Below are 21,880 nucleotides of genomic sequence, written 5' to 3'. Positions count from 1 at the left end.
ACGAGTACGTACATGAGCTAAATTTGGGGACCGAATTTCATAAGGTGGGAAGAATATAATACCTCACACTAAAAACAAGGGTAGTTAAGTAACTTACAAATAAATAAATTAATAAATAAATAAAGAGGGCCAAGTAATAAAAGAAAAGGATTAGAAAAAATATAGATGGATCATATCCAACAAAAGTAGCGTAACTGGAACACCAAAAGGGGATTTTGAGTCCTTAGTCTTATAGAATTTTAAAACAATAAATTTAAGATTGGGGCAAACTTTGAGAGTTGGAAAAATATCTATCAGAAGGGAATTCCATCCTAAGGAGGACACGACCAAAATCTTCTGCAGAAATTGAAGCATTTTTCTTTCATACCAAAAAAAAACCGTGAAGTTTTGTTTTTGCCTCAAAGGTCATATATCAGTTGTAGATCTTTCTAGCGTTCACATATTTCATCGGGTATTACTTGAACACCAAATTTGAATTTTTCAGTAGATATTTTTTTTAACTTCACCTCAGATATTGTAGATTTTTCATTAGATATTGTAAGTTACCAGCGACTAGAATACAAGAATAGCCATGAATAATAATCAAATACTTCTTATTGAATTGATTAATGGTGAACTAGTCGAGCTGGATCAGAACTTTTCCCTATAATTTAGATATAACAGTTTTAAAAAAAATGTTAATTCTCTCAATTGTATTCATATAGAACCATGAAGGAGAGATAAAGATGTTAACTTACTGTTTACTATTTCCTACAAGTTTTCAGGATACTTAGAAAAGTTGTAGAAAGGCTTTGAGGATAGAACATGAATTTTGATAGATAATTATTGGGAGAATTGGATTATGGAGTTGATGGGTGGAAACACTGGACTTATAATGATTCATAGATTGCAAACGAATTGAGCATTTGGATCGATAAGAAGTCAAGCTTTGAATAGTTGGCATTGAGGTGAGTTGTAATCTTACCTCAATTTTATTTTCATAACTTGCATGGTTTATATATGATTTTGAAAAAAATAAATGTGTTACCAATGCTTTGAAATTGCATGTGGGACAAGTCCTTTTACTTGATATGGTACTGAATAGTTTACTCGAGATGTTTACGATTATTTAAAATGTTCTCACTGTTACTAGACATGTTCTACTGTTACTTGAGACACGCTTACCGTTACCGAAATAAAATTTCAAGAGTTGATAAGAAATTATATTCCCTTTAATATTTTGAAAATATGTTTGTACGAGTATTAACTGTTTACAAGAAAGAGTATCAATGGAAGGAGACTTTGAAGGATCCCGTAGCTAACGGCGGGTTCGTTAGACCTAGTGCACCTTGTATTTACCGATTACCGAGTACAGTTATAGCCTTCGCTAGTGGGAAGGTAGAACTAGCATACAGTTACAGTTTTTCCCTCGAGTAGGGACCTACAGTTATATTTGACTCCTTTTACGAAGGGGTCCACACAGTGATACAGATACATGATCCTTTCTTGGAAACCTCCCAAACATAAGGAATTGATATGATACAGTGCTTACCGAGTTTATTACCGAATTGTTAAATTGATTTCTGTTACAGGAAATACATAATGAAACTGATTATTCTTACCGTTTTGAAAGGGCATTTTATTTTTATGATAATTTCTAAATTTTATTGTACCAGCATGTATTTCTGACTTGTCCCGATAAAAAAACGATTGTGGTTAAGTATTATTACTCACTGAGCTAGCGACTCACTCCCCCGCTATTTTATTTTACAGAGACAGCAGTTGACGCGAGCGAGGATTTTGTTAATTAGAGTATACGAGTTGACAGTTCCTGGTGAGCCCCGCACTTTTTCGCTTGGGCGAAGAGTTTATTTATTTATTATCGTCCTTCCTTATGAACTCTTAGAGTTGCTCCATAGTCATTTTTATTAGCGTCATGAGTATTCATTCGTTATATTGGACTAGTTACTACTATTGCACTTCTTTCCGTATTTTTGAAATGGGTTTGGTATTATTATGGTTATAAGGTTGGTAATGATGGTGAAAACTCGTTTTTGGTTAGTTGATGAAGATTATGAATGATTTAGGTGCATATTGGTTGGTTGTGTTCGTAATTTCTAAGACAGGTTTATTTTTGGATAGTCTTAAAACAGGGGAAATTCTGTCCGATTTTGTGTAGATTACCGACGAGGCTTACTTGGGAGCAATTGTTCCTAAGCGCCGGTCATGATCCTAAATTGGGTTGTGACAAAGTTGGTATTAGAGTCCTAGGTTATTCTTGTGACTAATGGAGCACACGTCAGTAGTAGAATCTCAATTATGGTTATGTAGCCGGTCATTCCCATAATCGTGATTCTGCGAGGGCGTGATAGGATGTGTCTTGTCTTTCTTTCTTATTCCTTCGTACGTGTGTGGTGATTAGGGCCAGATAACTGAATCTATCATTACTTATCCTATTCGGGTATGGCTCAGACCAATTACCCTATAATAGAATTTGGCTAGAGGTTCAAATTTCAAAGACGTCAAATTTCGCCAATGGACATGCAACCATCTCCAAGCAAAGAAATGCTACATAAGTAGTATACAAGACCAGTGAAAGGTTCATTGTGCCGTATGAGGTGCTTTCTGGTAAGATGCGTATAGGGTTTATTTCGAAAATTTATACTAGTCTACCACTACAACGATAGAGGAGTACTATAAAAAAGGTACTTACCTCCATGAATTAAAAAAATTGAAATCTTTATGGATATAATGGATAAACGTAAGAATAATGAGCAAAAAAAATAGGGGCTCTAAAGTCCTCATGGACCTAGAAGATTATATGAAACAACAAAATATTCTTAATAAAGTTCCTAAAGTTGAAACAACTAAGTTTGCTATTTCTGATAGTTCAAAGGATCCTTAAAGGTTTTAGTAAAATACTTACCATGTTATGAGCTATAGGATATTTCATGAAAAGGTCTATGGAACATGCAACTTTTAGACAAGAGAATATGGCGAATACATGAAATGCTAGTGTACTCTTATAGACACCAACAAGAGCAACACAACTTATTTGGGAATAATTTCACTAAAGGACTTATGAATCACTTCCTTCTTGACAGTTTGTGACGTGAACTTGCTTGCCAGATCATTTAAGAAATTAATTTAGACATTGGGTATACTTACATATAACACCAAACTTTCTTAGCTGGATACGCAAACAACATCTTAAGTTTAGAGGCTTGTTGAAAGGTTGGTTAACCGTTTAAACAAGATAGTAACTACATATATGAAGACTTAAACCTATTCTGTAGCAGTTGCACTTACTAGAAAGTTGAAAATATGGACATGATAGGCGTGCAAGAACTCACATAAGAAGATCAAGATTAGAATATCTTTTAGTATGGATTTTAATATGAGTCGAAGATTTAAAAATCAAGAATGTTTTGAGATATTAAGCGATCCTTGTCGGGTTGCCACATCTGTGAAAAATTTATAAGACATGTGTTTAAAACTTTTAAGATTCAAGTTAAGAGAAGGAAACCCTAGCTAACTAAGTTGTACTTGATATGATTGACTCTAACATACTAATATGTATGGATTAATTATCTTCTTACCAGGCTACCCTCGATTATTATGGAAAGATTATTAAATTTGTTGAACTTTAAAAGTTAGTTTTGCCCAAAAAAAAAGGATTATAGGTTTTAGAGATGAGTAAATTATATATTTTGAAGACTTACCGGATACAGGTTTTATTATATCGAGTGTTGCACCATAGGGTACACCCATATTGATTGGAAAAAAAAGGGACAAGTCTTTAAAAATGTGCGTCAACTACAGATAATTAAATAAGATAACAATACACAAGAAATATCCATTGTCTTGTATAGATAACTTGTTGGTTAGTTACAAGGAGCCTCCCACTTTTAAAAGGTTGATCTCCAGTCTAGTTATTATAAGCTTAAAATAATAAGGAAGATATTTCGATATCAATCTCTAGAAATCAGTACAGATATTATGAGTTACTTATAATGCCTTTTGGACTGGCAAATTCTCTAGTCGCTTTTATAAGATATAATGAATATGGTGTTCGAGTTGTTTCTAGAAAAAAAAGTACTGCAGTTTTTATTTAAGACTATTACTATAGAGATCTGTAGTTACTTGTCTTGGCAGACTACTATTAGAATTTGGTATAGGATATTTACAAAATAACAGCATCACTAACCTAGTTAACACAACAACAACAAAAATGCAAAGTTCCCAGGGACAAAGGAATGTGAGCAAAGCTTCAGGAACCCAAAACATGTTTAACAACTACCCTAGTATTAGCCTTACCAATAGATTTTGGAGGACTCACGATATTTTTTTTGATGATTTAAGGATGAATTAGGATGTGTTCTTATGCATATAATCGTGTTATATCTTACGCTTCGAGACAATTCAAGAAGCATGACCTACATTATCTTACTCATGACTTAGAGTTAGTCGCAGTGGTTTTGGTTTTGGCTTGAAGGTTTGGAGGCATTACTTATATTGCAAAATTGTGAGATTTATACTGACCACAAGAGATTAAAGAATATTTTTCACTAAATCTAAATCTTCAACCGTTTTGGTAGATGAAACCACCCAATGACTATGATTGTTTTAATTGGTATCGTTATGGAAAGACCAATATGGTGGTTGATGTATTGAGCAGAAAAAAAACTATGAGCAATTTGACACATATAGTTTTGTCAAAAGGACTTTTGGCTTAAAATATGTAGAGACTAAATGGTACTTGTATCAAGTTTAGTATGGAGAATTAAGATATTATTGGCTTGTGATAAAGCCAAGTCTTCACTAGTGGAAAACATAAAGTTCACTCAATATAAAAATGAGCGATTATGTAAATATCGAGATGAGACCCTAGCTAGTAAAAGCAAGAACATGACTATTGATAGTGATGGTATTCTTCGACTAAGCAGCAGGTTATGTGTACCAAATATAGATGGATTAAGACAAGTTATTCTTGAGGAGTTCACAACTCTAGATACACTGTACATTTAGGGTCCAATAAGATGTACCATAACTAGAAGAAAATTGTATTTGGGAGAAATGAAAGAGGAAAGGTTTTTTTATCTTGTTTCTAACTATTTGACTTGCTAGCATGTCAAGGCAAGAATTTGCGACTTGTAAGACCTCTACTACAACTCGAGTTCCAAAGTGAAAATGAAATAGAATTTTATGAACTTTGTGACAGACACCTCAAACAATTAGAGGTTATGATTATATCTGGGAAATTATAAATTGGCTTATATAATAGTCACACTTCTTGCTAGTCAAAACTTCTTACAATGAGTTGAAATATGCATAGATACATAAATGAAATATTATCCGAGTCCATAGGTTCTATTATTCACCATTCCTTATAGAGAATCAAAATTTAGCGCATGCCTTGAATATCTTTTCAAGAAGCATTGGGTACACGAGTAGATCTTAATACTGTATTTTATCAACGGACAGACGGGAAGTCTAAACGTACTATAAAGATCTTGGAGGATATGTTGATAACATGTATTCTTGAATTTGGAGGTAACTGGGATGCTTATCTACCTTTAGCTGAACTTTCCTACACAAATAATTTTCAGTCTAGTATTCAGATGGCACGGTACGAAGCATTGTATGGTAGGAGATGTCGTTCTCCTATTAGATGGTTTGAAGCTGGTGAGACTAACTAATTAGGACCCGACTTAGTACATGAAGCTATTGACAAGGTTTAATTAATCAAGAAAAAAATAACTCACAGCACAAAGCAGACAAAAAATATTAAGCTGATAAGAGAAGAAGAGACTTAGCATTCACAATAGGGGACATAGTATTCTTACGGGTTTCTCCTATGAAGGGTGTGATGCGATTCGAGAAAAGAGATAAGTTGAGCTCGAGATTTATAGGTCCTTACGAGATACTTGACCAAGTAGGAGTTGTGGCACATTGTTTGGCACTTCCTCCCGAGTTATCTTTTATACATCCAGTGTTTCATGCCTCTATGCTCAGAAAATGTATATCGGACATCTCTCAAGTGATTGAAGCAACCAACTATACCGCTTGATAAGAAATTATATTACAAGGAGGAGCAGATAGCTATTGTTGATAGACAAATGAGAAAGCTACGATTAAAAAAAATTGTGTTCGTGAAAGTCTTATGGAGAAACCATACAGTTGAAGAAGCTACATGGGAAGTTGAAGATGCTATGCGAGTCGAGTATACTTATTTATTTCAGTCTACGAGTACGTACATGAGCTAAATTTGGGGACCGAATTTCATAAGGTGGGAAGAATATAATACCTCACACTAAAAACAAGGATAGTTAAGTAACTTACAAATAAATAAATAAATAAATAAATAAAGAGGACCAAGTAATAAAAGAAAAGGATTAGAAAAAATATAGATGGGTCATATCCAACAAAAGTAGCGTAACTGGAACACCAAAAGGGGATTTTGAGTCCTTAGTCTTATAGAATTTTAAAACAATAAATTTAAGATTGGGGAAAACTTTGAGAGTTGGAAAAATATCTATCAGAAGGGAATTCCATCCTAAGGAGGACACGACCAAAATCTTCTGCAGAAATTGAAGCATTTTTCTTTCATACCAAAAAAAACCGTGAAGTTTTGTTTTTGCCTCAAAGGTCATATATCAGCTGTAGATCTTTCTAGCGTTCACATATTTCATCGGGTATTACTTGAACACCAAATTTGAATTTTTCAGTAGATATTATTTTTAACTTCACCTCAGATATTGTAGGATTTCATTAGATATTGTAAGTTACCAGCAACTAGAATACAAGAATAGCCATGAATAATAATCAGATACTTCTTATTGAATAGATTAATGGTGAACTAGTCGAGCTGGATCAGAATTTTTCCCTATAATTTAGATATAATAGTTTTAAAAAAAATGTTAGTTCTCTCAATTATATTCATATAGAACCATGAAGGAGAGATAAAGATGTTAACTTATTGTTTACTATTTCCTACAAGTTTTCAGGATACTTAGAAAAGTTGCAGAAAGGCTTTGAGGATAGAACATGAATTTTGATAGATAATTATTGGGAGAATTGGATTATGGAGTTGATGGGTGGAAACACTGGACTTATAATGATTCATAGATTGCAAACGAATTGAGCATTTGGATCGATAAGAAGTCAAGCTTTGAATAGTTGGCATTGAGGTGAGTAGTAATCTTACCTCAATTTGTATTTTCATAACTTGCATGCTTTATATATGATTTTGAAAAAATAAATGTGTTACCAGTGCTTTGAAATTGCATGTGGGACAAGTCCTTTTACTTGATATGGTACTGAATAGTTTACTCGAGATGTTTACAATTATTTAAAATGTTCTCACTGTTACTAGACATGTTCTACTGTTCCTTGGGACACGCTTACCGTTACCGAAATAAAATTTCAAGAGTTGATAAGAAATTATATGCCCTTTATTATTTTGAAAATATTTTTGTACGAGTATTTACTGTTTACAAGAAAGAGTATAAATGGGAGGAGACTTTGAAGGATCCCGTAGCTAACGGTGGGTTCGTTAGACCTGGTGCACCTTGTATTTACCGATTACCGAGTACAGTTATAGCCCTCGCTAGTGGGAAGGTAAAACTAGCATACAGTTACAGTTTTTCCCTCGAGTAGGGACCTACAGTTATATTTGACTCCTTTTACGAAGGGGTCCACACAGTGATATAGATACATGATCCTTTCTTGGAAACCTCCCAAACATAAGGAATTGATATGATACAGTGCTTACCGAGTTTATTACCGAATTGTTAAATTGATTTCTGTTATAGGAAATACATAATGAGACTGATTATTCTTACCGTTTTGAAAGAGCATTTTATTTTTATGATAATTTCTGAATTTTATTATACCAGCATGTATTTCTGACTTGTCCCGATAAAAAATGGTTGTGGTTAAGTGTTAGTACTCACTGAGCTAGCGACTCACTCCCCCGCTATTTTTTTTTACAGAGACAGCAGTTGACGCGAGCGAGGATTTTGTTAATTAGAGTATAAGAATTGATAGTTCCTGGTGAGCCCCGCACTTTTTCGCTTGGGCGAAGAGTTTATTTATTTATTATCGTCCTTCCTTATGAACTCTTAGAGTTGCTTCATAGTCATTTTTATTAGCATCATGAGTATTCATTCGTTATATTGGACTAGTTACTACTATTGCACTTCTTTCCGTATTTTTGAAATTGGTTTGGTATTATTATGGTTATGAGGTTGGTAATGATGGTGAAAACTCGTTTTTGGTTAGTTGACGAAGATTATGAATGATTTACGTGCATATTGGTTGGTTGTGTTGGTAATTTCTAAAACAGGATTATTTTTGGATAGTCCTAAAACAGGGAAAACTCTGTCCGATTTTGTGTAGATTACCGACGAGGTTTACTTGGGAGCACTTGTTCCTAAGCGCCGATCATGATCCTAAATTGGGCCGTGACAGATCCACGCCAAATGAGTGTTGAACTTTACTTCTCTTTGCCACCTCCATCTCGATTTAGGTACTAAAGTTACTAATATTTAAATATTCAGAAACTATACCTGAAGTACTTAGAAATTAAAATAACAAAACCTAAAACATTTAAAGGGACAAGATAAAAGCTATCAGCACAATTGCAAGTTCCAAACAAATTTAAGCCTATGATGGGTGGTGTGACGCTCCAACTTTTATAGTTATCTTTCGTTAAATTAAAAACATAAAAAGGTCAACAGGGCAACTTTGATGTAGAAATTACACAGCTTAGTTTGGATTTCATTTCTGTGCAGATATAATATAATAAAATGATGACCTCTGAACAGCCTCATGGTGAAGAATGGATGCAAGAGACAAACGAGGATCTTGATTACAGGTTATAAGAAGTGCTTTGTCAAGTGATTAAAGCAGCTCTCGCTCCAGTCTCACAGGAGTATGCTAATTTTGGAAAATGAACAAAATGGGTTCCCCTGGATCAACAAAAACATAATTCTACCAAGGTATATAGGACTCAAAACCATAAGCAAATATATATATTTTTTACACCCTCCCTCCCCAAGAACTGCCTTACGGATAGAAAAAATAGAGACCTCTCTACCTGGCAGTTGTGCAAGTAGAGATGGTTTGCCCCTTCATCATCTCGACACCAGTCAGTACTACTATGATTGACATCAACCAACTGTAATGTGGACTTATGACAAATTATAAAGGTCCTACTGCCAAATGTTAGAATACTTTTGAAGGCTGCTGCAATCATTTTCCGTTACTTCATGGCCCCAATTTCAACCATTCTTTGACTTGCTTTCCTGCTCTGAGATAGCCAAAAAGGAGGTGAGACAGGGAGAATATCTCAATACTAGAGCCAATAGTCCCCCACATCCACTCCTACTGTTGTGATGCTATCGCCAAGAAAAATTTAACCGAAAGACCTGCCTCCACCATGACCAGCTTAAGCAGCGTAACTCTTACAAAGATTCAGAATTAGTAGAGCTTATGGTGCAGCGATGATTGATAAAGTCCTCGGGCAAAACAACCCTTTTCAGTTTGGCAACTGAAAGCCATTCAAACACCTGACCCGGCATTTACAATGAAATTTATATAAAAGAATGAGATAACTCATGCAATTATTATTTATTAGCAGTATCATGATTGTCCTCATGTTCGGCCATAACAAAATTGTTGGAATGGTCATCCTCTTCTCTCCTCTCCATAAAAGAGATCTCGTTGTGATTGCTTCTATCTGAGCCTCCATTATTTTTCCGCTTCCTAGTCATAATTTTGGGAATGAGGCGTGTTACCTCATTGGTCTCTGTTTCTTCATCGTCATGATTGAGCCGTTCAAATCGAACAGCACTGACCTTTCTGGCATTTCCTGCTAATATCTGCACCACAATTGACAAGATCAGCTGCCAACTAAGTATCTGCCTACTATGAAATTCTTCAGTCTGCTAAGTTCATGGAAAACGACAGCAGCTTGGATTTAAGAAGGTAGTTGAAGCTCAGTGTCAATCCATTCATGGTAATTCAAATCAAGCCATACAACGGTTCAAGTCCACAGCCATACTATTGGAATTCTTACCTGGTTCAACATGTTTTTTTTTTGTGACCGAGAAATCCGTCTAAGGCCGATCCTTTGGACCAACCGCAGCCTTCGAAACTCGGTGGATAATGGGCCCGCCCCTCTACCCTTCTCCACTTAAATACCAGGTTTTGTTTTGCATGGTGTGGGGGCTTGAACCTGTGACCTAAGACACAAATCCACCACCCTCTGCCACTTGAGCTAGGCTCTTGGTTTTTTTTTATTAATAGCACATTTTATAGCATCATTTTTAGCATGTTTATCAGGTTCCTATGCTTAATACCTAAATATTTCAAAAAATTTAGGTCCCACTAAATCAGGGATTCATTTAATTCTTTTATCCTTTTTTCAAAGTCATCTTTCGTCTCTCATCTCTTATTAAAGTTCTCTCTCATCTAGAGCAATCCTCTCCCCTTTTCTATTGTGATTTTTATAAAGGTATAATGAACTGTTTCATTGGCCTCGTTGTTCTTATAAGTATAGATATGTTATAATCAAGGTCTAATATTCATGCATTGTTCTTATAACTATATACATGCTATGTTCTTGCATTGTTAGTATAATTATATACCTGTTATATTTCAGGTATAATATTTTCTAGGAAATTAACTGTTCAATTCACCACATTAAATAGCTAAATAAGAAAAAGCTGACAAAAGATAACAAGGAAAAGCAAATAACAATTTAAAATTTGGTCACACTTAGGGCTTTGGTATATGGGTGAGCATCGCATGATAAGTGGATTAGAGGCACGTCACAGGTTTGAGTTATGCCGAAAACAAAAGCCTGGTATTTAAGTAGAGAAAGATAGGGGGCCCGTTATCCACCAAGTTTTGAACCGTTTGCCACTGGCCCTCGAAGATTTCTCGATTATCCAGAAAAAGAACAAATAAAAAACTTCTACACAAGAAGCAACTTCTTTTTTCTGAAAGAAATATTTGAAAGCAACTTAGCATAAGTTTATCCTATTCATTTCACCAACCTAAAGCTCAATCAGTTACTGTATAACAGATGAAAACATATGAAATCTATTGCATCTGCCCGCATATAAAGATTAGAAAGCAGTTAGTGATGTCAGGTAACAAAGCAGCCATAGCTATTTCCAAGAAAGAAAATCACAGTTAACTATAAAAGCAGCAACAACTTGGTTATTTTCAACTCGACCAGAAAAACGTGAGGATTTAGAAAATAAACACACAATCTGAAGTTCAAAAAGAGGCACATTATCAGATCCTCTCTATGCACACAACCCCCTCTTTGCACAGGAACTATTATTTATTTTTCTAAAGAAAACACAGTTCTGTTGATATGCTATTGATCTAACTCTGATATCTAATCCAATTTGTACGGCTGGAAGTACTCATTTGTAGTACATTTACTAGCTCCAATTAGATAACTACCACATAGAAGAGCTCGTATGTAATGGTGTGGAATACACACAAAAATCTGCTTTTTTACAGGAAAAAAGAAAAGGCATACCTCAAGCTTAAACATTTGGTTCTTCTCAGTTTGGTCAGCTCGATCAGATTCTGTGTCATTATAATTGTTGTCCTCATCTTCATTTCCCCTTTCCAGTATAACCTTAATCCTCTCACCTGTCCTTGGGATATATCCAAATGCTTCGCAGACAAAGCCAGAGACTGTCTCATACTGATGGTCCTGGTGCCAATTAAAATAAAGATGTCAAATTAGTGGGAAAAATCTAGAATGATTAGCAATAGTTGAAGCTGTTTTCCCCTACCAAAATCATGCTAACAAGCAGACATAATAGTTATTTGCAGAACCGGAAACTTGGCAGCTACAGCTAGAAAATTAAAACAAGCAGTAAGATGTAATTATCAGGTAGAAAATTTAGCTCTTAGAAGAGTAGTATACCTCTGGCATTTTAATATTGAGATCTTCAGAGAGCTGGTCAATAGAGGTGTTTGCATCAACATCATATATTCCCTCAGCCCGCATGACGATATAGCCAGTTTTTTTCTGGATTTCCTCCTGTCACGCGACAAGAAAAGATAATACATAAACAGATAACTTCCACTGTACTAATGAGTAATGATACTCTAGAATACAGAGATCACTTCACCTATCATAACAACACCTAAATATCACCGCTAGTACAGTATGGAGGTTACAAACCATTTAATTTTCAAATATATTTATCGTTTGGACATATTTAAAAGAGCTGCAGTAATTTCAGCTCTGAGTTGAAGAGGGCATCCGTCAGAGATATCTGAGGACCTACAAACAACTAGCAGCTCAAAGAAGTGGACAGAGGGACCCATAAGTCTTACTTTTGAATCATTTTCATCGAAGATTTCACCAACAATTTCCTCGACCACATCTTCAAGGGTTACGATCTGTTTCATGAAATAAGAAATTTCAATAAAATTAATGAAGCGTCACAACCAAGAAAAAGACGGGATGAGAAAGAATACTTACTCCAATAGTTCCTCCATATTCATTTAGAACAACAGCCATGTGTACCTTTCTGATTCGGAACTCTCTTAGAAGGTTCCACACAGACATAGAATCTGCATTGTTACAAGATTATTGTTTACCTCCTTGGGTAACTTCATGTGTTGGAACGAAAACAAGAGAGCAGTGTATACCTTTTATAAGCATAAAGCATGAAAAGTTTTAAGAATGGGATATGTGTCATAATAATGATACTCGCTGAAAGCAGCAGGTTAAATAAGGAGTATTATATCTCAGCAGCGTAAGGATCTAAATACTGCCTTCAGGAAAGTGGACAGACCTTCAGTAGCGTTAATTATACTAAAAAATATTTATATCTGTTTGATAATATAGTTATGGTAAACCAGTGTAGTCAAAGGCGAAAAGCTCTAAAAAGCGCTCTACGTCTATTTGGGCTTTAAGCGCAAAGTGCACTTAAAGTGTGAGTTTTAGTTAAAAAAAGGCGCAATGAAGGAAAAAAATAAAAATTTATATGTAATTCAAGAACAAAGCAACAAATTCTTTCACAATGTTTCCGTTAGCAGCTAACAAACTTATTTCCGATTATATTTGTTGTTTAATGCCGCTTGATTCAAGCGAGAACTCATGGGCAATGAGACGCACGCCTTAGTGCCTTGCCTTACACTAAAGCGCAACTTAGGCAAGGTGAAGCGCCCTTCTTGAGCTTTTCTGAGCTTCAGGGTTTAAGCGCGCCTTAAATGAGCCTTTGACAACAGTGTGGTAAACAGAGACATTAAGTCTCAAATATATGCAGCTGTACGTAAAAGCCCTACTGATAACAGCATCTTGTATCAGTATATAAATTATTGATTTTGCAGACATGGTTTAGGTGAAATCGACAAAATAGTTAACAGGGGATCTCTCATTCAAACAGCAATCAGGAACAAATGAATATTACCAGGAACAAAGTATGCAGGTTTATGAGCCATGTCTCCCACGACAGAACTTTCCAGCAAGTCTCCCTTCAAAACCAAACAGAATGTAATTCTGCATACTATGAGATTTATGTGTACAATTAGAAATGATACCACTACTATTCGGAAAGACGACTAGTTGAGGTTGTAGATAGTAGACCTTTTGTACATAATCTAGGAGATCCATGGCATATGCAATGCCAACAATATTATCTATACGTTGCTCAAAAACAGGCACCCTGAAAATCATAGATAAACTCTTTTAGCACCTTTTGAAGGAAATTTGTTTTCTATGCAGAAAAAAAGCGATAACACGTCTAACAGACCTGGAGTACTGATGTGTCACCCAAAAACTATGGAAATCAACTAAAGTTGCACTGGCATCGATTGCAACTACATCAACAAGAGGTGTCATTACCTCTCTGACATGGGTATCTTTTATCTCCAGCACGTTTTCAATCATATCCTGCAAGAGAACAGAGGTAATAATATTCACATCTGCGAAATTCTGAAAAGTTGCATTTTAAGAAATTGAGAATTAATTCAAAAAAACAAAAGGAGAGATGATAAAACTGATAGTATTGCAAAATACTACAGGTTGAAACTAACTGATAAGTCAGTTACTCAGAGCCACCTACTTATGCATGGAAATCAACAAGTTCAAGGATATCCCAACAAATATATTCAAGCATCCTCTACTTAGTCCTCCACGAAACACACCTTGTACGCATTTAACAAGCTGCATTAGTTATGAACCATGACTAAATGAGGATGTTTGGGAATTACAAGGGTGGAACTTCAATTTTAGTAAACTTCTAAATGACTGGGAAATAGAGGGAGTTGCCGAATTTTATAAACACGTGGAACTGTTTCAAGGCACTACTGGTTCTGATGATGCTTTGACATGGAAGGGGAACTGCAAAAGGATCTTCACTGTCAGTTCAGCTTACTCTGTATTTTTAGAAAATGAGAATCAGGATAGCAACTGGCCTTGGAAATTGGATTGTGGTATTACCTTTGCTATAGTCAAGTAGAATCCAATAGCCCACTTATTTTTGCACTGTGGTGTCACTGGTCTGCTATGGCAACTTTTCCTGAACATGGTTGGACTCGAACGGGTTATGCCTAGTTCTAACAACTGATCTATTGAGGTGCTGGAGTAATGTTGGGGGATGTGTGAGACCAAGAGAAATGGTGGAAGATAATCCGAACTTGTATATGGTGGACCTTATGGAAAGAAAGGAATGCCATGTGTTTTGAAGGAAGAGGCAGCTCAATTCAGAAAGATCAAGATGAACTGCTTACTATTATTTCATTTTTGGTGTAAAGAAAGCTATGTATATGATGCTGACTCTTTACTAGATTCTATCCTTGTAAGATGAACAAGGATATATATAGCAACTTGATACAGGGGGTATGTACGAGACACACCTGTGTCAAGTTGAAGTGTCTAATCACTGGGTAAGGTTGAAGTGTCAAACTGATAGTTGGGGCCAAGTTTGAGTGTCTGTCTATGTATTTTGCCTTTCATATAATATAAGCTACAATTTTTCACATAGCTTAGTAACTCTTTCATCATTGTTCATTCATATACTTCCTTAAATTTATAGAAGTAGAATAAAATGGTACACCTATTAGTTGATCCATTCACTTCCAAAATATGTAACCATCAATCTCCGGTATTAACATGAAAGATAAACACAAGATACAAAGAGCTTGCGAAAATGGAGCTCGTCCAAATAGACATGATAATGCACCTCAAGATGCTGCATTTAGTACAATGGCCACATACTTGAGGGCTACTCTCACGGACAACTAATTCAATGTGAACTAGACAACCTTAATATTAGTAGAATGTGCTTCTCTGGTTCATATTTGGTAATAATTGAGTAGCCACGAATAACAACAGAAACCCAGAAAACACATTAACTCACCTGCTCTTCCTCCTCAATTGCGCCACTTAACTCTGCCCCTCTCAGCATCAACTTCAATTCATCTTCAGTGACGTATGGTTCACTAGAATACCAAAATAGTTACAAAAAGATTTCACACAACTTGAAGTCACAAACTCACATACAAAAATAAACATGCATTCTAACATGCACAAGACTAAGCTACATGCTCTCTATCGAAGTGAAAAGAATGCTGGTGGAGAGATAACAGAGGCATCTCTCACTATTATTTTGAATTCCAGCATACTTCTCAAGATCTTTCTTTTTGTATGACGATGTACTTCTCCAGATCTTTTTGGTTAATTAAATAGACCATGGGTCTAACTCAATTCCAAAAACTAGTTCATGAGATAAGGATTGCACAAAACCGTAAAAAGAGACTATAGCCTGTATCCCCAATATGAGTCTCCAACACCTCGCATGTCCTGCGCTGGAAATCTGGAACGTGGACAACACTACACGGATCATTGGGAAAACCTTCTAACATGGAGCGATTTAGCTAGATACCATGTTACGACAATGAATTTTGGGTCTAACTCAACTCCAAAAGATAATTCATGAGTTGAGAATTGCCCAAGACCATATCAAGAGACTACCTCCCACCAGTACAGGTATTGGGTAACTCTCGCAACCAAAGTTTAGAGAGATTTGAAAATCATCAAGCGTTTTTTGTCTTACCCGGAATTTGAATCCCGGTCTCCAAGGTTTTTACCCACTTCATTTACCGTGAGACCACGCCCTCGGGTGCAATGTGAGATTCTAACACTTCCCATCTATTTTATCCTAACCAGACTTTTCTACAAGTTATCATGGACAAAAGACTAAGAATCTATTAAAAACTATATGCAGAAAGAACCTAATGCTTTTGCACCTAAGGGTGTGGCCTAGCGATTAATGAAGTGGGTTAGAACCAGGAAGTCTTAGGTTCAATTCCCAGCGAAGACAAAAAGCACTAGGCGATCTTCCCATCTGTCTAAGACTTGGTGGATAGAGTTACCTAGTACCTATTGCTGGTGGGAGGTAGCAGGTATCCCGTGGAAATAGTTGAGATACACGCAAGCTGGCCTGGACACTACGGTTATCACCCCAAAAAAAAAACTAATGCTTTGCATGTATCTCTCTATAACAATGTATTTTTCCAATACAAAACAGCATATAGTCACACGCTATGATTGAGAACAGGCATGTATGACAAGGATAATCTTTACTAAATAATATGCGTGTGTGAACTTGCCATGTTCATCTCATCTTTCTCCCAAAAAAAAAAGAGTGTGTTCATTCTCAAAATAATAATAAATAAGAGCATGTTCTGTAAATACAGCTCACAGATGGTAACAAAAGATGAACAATCTGTAAGGCGGAGCTCGTGATAACAGCAAGACTTGATTTACAGTCATCATACCTTCTTCCTTTCAAGCCGAGGAGTTTTAGCATTCCCATTGATAGATATGTCACAACTCTTCCAACTGGATATAGTATCAAGGAAAGCCATGCCACTGGCCTAACCTAGAAGCAGTTCAAATCAGATTCCATCTAAGATTTTCGAGGCATCATCAGTATATTATCTGAATCCATTAATCACTTTTTCCAGCCAAGACATCAACTTACCACAAACCTAGCAACCTCCGTAGCATTGTGAACAGCTATGCTTTTTGGAGTAATTTCCGTTAGGAGAAGGATTAAAACCTTGCAGAATAGACAGAAAAAGGTGGTAGTTTAGCAACACTAGCAGAATATTGTATTGGCATCTGCACTGAGTAAAAGTTTACAAGCAGCAAAAGCGGTCTTCATTCACTTTTCTATATTTTCAAACAAAGGGAAGAAGGACTGAGGCATCCTCAGCAATAGAGGTTTTTCAAAGGAGCAACTCATTTTTCGTTTGTTAAGTCAGCTTACAAAATCACACTCTTCAAATTAGGCTTAGCCCCTGTCCTCCAAACTATTTTTAAGCATAGGCTTTTGGCCTTAGCAAATAAGGAAAATATATGACTAAGGAAAAGGCCAATATCAAGAACAAAGTAGACGGAACATGACATACCGTCATAACTCCAGTTGCCGCACTCACACCAGCTTCACCAAATACTGCAGTTGCAGCCTCAGTAACTAATGCAGTAGCTCCAATATTGACAACGCTGAGCACACATATGAAATCTAAAATAAGAAATAATCTTCATTTTCAAGTCGAGGAACACAGTATAAGTCATGATTACAACATCAAATGAACAGTACGTTGTTCCAATGAGTATAGTTGTAAGGAATCGAGTAACATCACTCCTCAACATTTTGAAGACTCCCTCACTGTCAGATTCTTTTTCAGCCAACTCCCGTACCTAACATTTAAAAGCAGAAACAATTAATTGCATTAATTGGCGAGTAAAATGATGTGCAAATGATGAACGAGAGTTTCTTTCTTTTTAATGCTAGAGAAGAAAGAAAAAGCAGCAGGATAGTGACCTGGAGAAGCAAAAGGAAGCTTCACGCTAAATTCATCAGCAAAAGTTGATTCACATATAAGTAAAAAGAACTTTGGTAAGGAATAAAATGATAGGGTCCATGCCAAATTTGATTTCGTGAAATACAACACAACAATGAACACATTCTAATATTACAGATTTGTAACTATCTCAACCTAAAAGTTTTACCTTTCTCAGCACCTTGAATCTTACAAAGAACAAGGTGAGGTTTTCCTCATGACTTTGTCTAAAAGTACGGCCATGTTAGAGTACGTAAAAGACATGCAATAGAGAATGATAATTTTATTTTGTTTTTTCTATCATATGTGAGGAAGATACCAAACAAAGTTAGAAGCAAGTTCTAAAGCACGGTTGTAAGACGAACAATATTATGTAAGTGTGGATGTATGGCATCCAAGGTTACCATATCCACAAGATGAATTTCGTACAAGATTAGACAATGTTAGGAATGATATCTGCTAGAGACATTGATATCCTTAATCTTACCATTAAGCTTCTTTTTTAAATCGGTAAAAGTAATTTAATTCAGCAAATGTGCACTAAGAAGGTGCACAAAACATGCACAAAGCGAAAACTCAGTTCACCCACAAGCCTTATAAACACTAAAATTTGCTTTAAAACGGCAACTTAAGCACCATGATCTCTCAGCTATAGTGAAGTCCATTATACTCCCGACACTCCAATTTATATGCTCCACAAATTTGGGACGTCCTAAAATACTTAACACTATTTCTAGAGCTTTTGAAAACAAAAAGAACAAGGTAGTTAATCCTAAGCACAAAAGCTTACTTTTGCTTAGTTTTTATTGCAACAGGACTACGGCAGATGATTTAGAATCGAATGTCTTCGTTTGACTTTATCAGTTCTTCAAATTCACCGTAAAGTTCTTTTTTATGTACTTTTTCCCAGCATTCCCTTGGTGCTGGATTGCATCAATAAAGTGCTTCATTACCTTTAAAAAAAACCTTCAACCCTCCACCTACTGGTGGCTTGAGTCACCAAGGGAAAGTGGAAAAAAGGTCAGAAATGATTCCTGGACCAAGGGGGTGGTTTGAGGGAGTGGGGTTTACCATATTAAAAAATGCTAAACCATAATAAATACTATTCTGTGGGTTTTAAATACAGCAACAAAAATATTCAATTACTTATTACTTCCTCCGTTGCATTTTATATTATGGTGTTTTACTGACACGAAGTTTAAGAAAGATACCTTTGTCACATACCAAAAGTACCATTAGAACTTGTGGTCCTTTTTTTGGGACAAGCGAAAGGTTAACCATTAGAAGTTAGAACTTGTGGTCTTGAACATGACATTAAGGGTCAAATAGGAGGTTTAAGAGCTTCCAAATATAGAAAGATATAGTTCTTTTGGAACGGAATAAAAAAAGGAGAATGACAAATGAATTGGAACAGAGGGAGTAAACATTAATAAAATTATTTTACTTTATCGAAAATTGCAGTTTTTTATTTTACTCTTGGATGATTAACTGTGTTTTAATTTATTTTCGTTCCCTTTTTCTTTTCTTTTTTTTTTGGGGGGGGGGGGGTGTTTAAGATCGGAAGAGGGAAGATAAAGGGGAAGGGAAAAGTTTGGTGAGAATTAAACCTATATAATTCAATGTATGACATTTTAGAAGTTGCTTGAAATGTGCAACTCATTACAAGCTTCTAATTGGCTCACTGGTCAAATTATACATATTGATCACTAAGCCCTAAGGTCCAGTCGTACCCAGAAATCAGAATACATAAAACAAAAGTAGGAGACCTGAAGATTTGGCAATAGTTAAGTCCACCTGAAAACTAATCAAAGGTTAATTTTACTCTTCTATGCACTTATAATCTCAAAAATCAAACAACAGCAAATGTGAGCATAACCCCTCTTGATCATTTTCTAAATTACTTCTTTTCATATTACATTTGCCCACCTTATCCACAATCCTTTCACACTAATTCACATTTTTACCAACTAGTGACAAAGTGTTATTTTAATTTTTAAGGAAAATTTTCTTAGCGCGCTATTTTGATGTGCACAACGTGCAAGCCTTCTTTCATACATCAAAACTGGCATTTTTTACTTTTTTTAATCAGTCAAAAGTTTCGTTAACAATGTACCAAGAAGGTGCCGTGTACGTCTAGACTGTTTTAGCATATTTTCTCAAATTTTGTTATTCATCCGCACTAGCTCTCTCTATTCTTTTTAAACTAGCCTGCTTCATTACGACCGCAGCACCATATAAACTTATACAGCTTAAAGGACTCGCACTAAATTGATGAAATGAAACAACTGACAAGTAGAGAAGCATCAGCATTTACTCATTACGCTTGAGAATTCAGCATACAGCATTAATACAAAAGCTTTATATTTTTTTCTTTATTTCTAAATGGGATTTGTATAATGATGATATGAGTTGAGCTTAAATGAATATTGAAGATTCATATAGTTGACCCCAACTTGTTTGGGACTGAACCTATGACCTAAAGCAACTTTTGAACCCCGTTACGACTACGTTCAAACTTTTCTTCATTTAAAGGGATTCAACAGCTTATATATAACCCAAAAAAATCATTTTTACCTTATTTGCACAGTAATATTATTCGATGAAGGGGATTCAGTTCAACCCCCTTCTCTCTACTTAATTCCACCACGGATTGAAATAGGAGAGAAGCATCAGCATTTACTCATTACACTTGCGAATTCAGCATAGGAGGATAAACTCAAAAGCTTTATATAACTTTTCGCTTGATATTAAGATAGGGGTAAGGTCTGTATACACACTACCCTCCCTAGACCCCACTCATGGGATTTCACTGGGTTATTGTTGTTATTGTATTAGCAGAAAACTAAGCATGCAAATGCACCACGGAACATATTTACAATTAAGACAATGCATATAAAGAGGAAGCAAAAGAAGGTACCTTCCAAGGCCAAAGTGTAGTGATTGAGGTCTCAGCCATTGAGAAAAAAGCTGAAAGACTAAGAAGCGCCGCAAGAACCAACCCTTGCTCTTTAAAAACCCTGAGAAGCTGCAAAACTGTAGGCCAAGAACTCCTCAACAGAACCAAACTCTGCTCTATAACCCCATTATATCCCCCATTTAAAACCCCTTCAACAGCAAGAACTCTTCTGCACCCAATTACAACAACCCCACATATCACAGCAGCCAAAACCAATCCTTTTTTGAGCAACAACTCTAAAAACTGTATTCTTAAACATGACCCAGAAGAATCTTGGGCATTCTGAAAAACACCATTTCCTTTAACTGACAGACAAATCCTAGAATTAAAATTACACCTGGAATTTTGAAAATTTGAGGGAACCCCACAAGAGTAACGGAGGTTGTTATGGGCGGAGAGTTTAATGGATAATTTTAATTGACGAGTATAAATGCTTGGATATGAACGTTTTTTGTAAGTGGTGGTGATGAATGAGGATGGATTAAAGAGTGAGACTTGGTGGACTGCTGCATCCATGGAATTTTCTTGTGCAGAATTCAAATACTAAAAGAAAGCAAGAGGAATTGTGGGTATTTGGAGAACTGGGCTTTGTTTTTCGAGTTTGAAGAGATGAAGAAATTGGGGAGAGCTCATCGCGTTCTTGGGTCACGAGAGCTCACCTGCTTCCAACTTTTTTGTTTCTTTTAAGCTAAGCTCGTCGAATCAACAAGCATACATACGACGCTAACTAAGCAACTTGCAGGTGTGAAATGACAGATTTGACATCATATTGCCCGTAATCTTTCCTCACACCCTGCGGTCTGTGAATTTTCATTTTATGTTTTGGTTTCAAAGCTTGACTAATCAGAGTTCACACGCGCTATTGCTGCTAGGGTAAAAAGTCACCGGATGATTAGAATTGATCGTAATTATTAGGATAGTAATTATATAGTATTATAATTACGATGATCTGTTTGTTTATCATAATATAATTATATTGTAATTACAAGTGTATTATTTGATTGCACAAGTATAATTACACAGTTAAATTAAATTAAATTTTAAATATAA

The 21,880-nt window shown here is 35.7% G+C and overlaps 1 protein-coding gene across 1 annotated transcript; it reads right to left on the bottom strand.

Moving 5' to 3' along the window:
• Positions 1 to 8,854: 8,854 nt before the first annotated feature.
• On the bottom strand, positions 8,855 to 21,526 carry LOC107829558 (putative DUF21 domain-containing protein At3g13070, chloroplastic). Its single transcript, XM_016657006.2, has 14 exons — positions 20,792 to 21,526; positions 17,631 to 17,731; positions 17,440 to 17,533; positions 17,010 to 17,087; positions 16,804 to 16,907; positions 15,384 to 15,465; positions 13,776 to 13,915; positions 13,610 to 13,688; positions 13,434 to 13,497; positions 12,500 to 12,591; positions 12,352 to 12,417; positions 11,936 to 12,052; positions 11,540 to 11,719; positions 8,855 to 9,863 (listed from the first exon to the last, which is right to left on the bottom strand). The coding sequence occupies exons 1-14, from the start codon at positions 21,344 to 21,346 to the stop codon at positions 9,609 to 9,611; spliced, it is 2,007 nt and encodes a 668-aa protein (XP_016512492.1). The 5' UTR covers positions 21,347 to 21,526; the 3' UTR covers positions 8,855 to 9,608.
• Between the last annotated feature and the right edge of the window lie 354 nt (positions 21,527 to 21,880).

The sequence above is a fragment of the Nicotiana tabacum genome, chromosome 10, assembly GCF_000715075.1.
Source record: "Nicotiana tabacum cultivar K326 chromosome 10, ASM71507v2, whole genome shotgun sequence".
In the NCBI taxonomy this organism is placed as follows: domain Eukaryota; kingdom Viridiplantae; phylum Streptophyta; class Magnoliopsida; order Solanales; family Solanaceae; genus Nicotiana; species Nicotiana tabacum.
The sequence above is the reverse complement of the archived record's forward strand: the minus strand, read 5'-3'. Positions and strand labels throughout refer to the sequence as shown.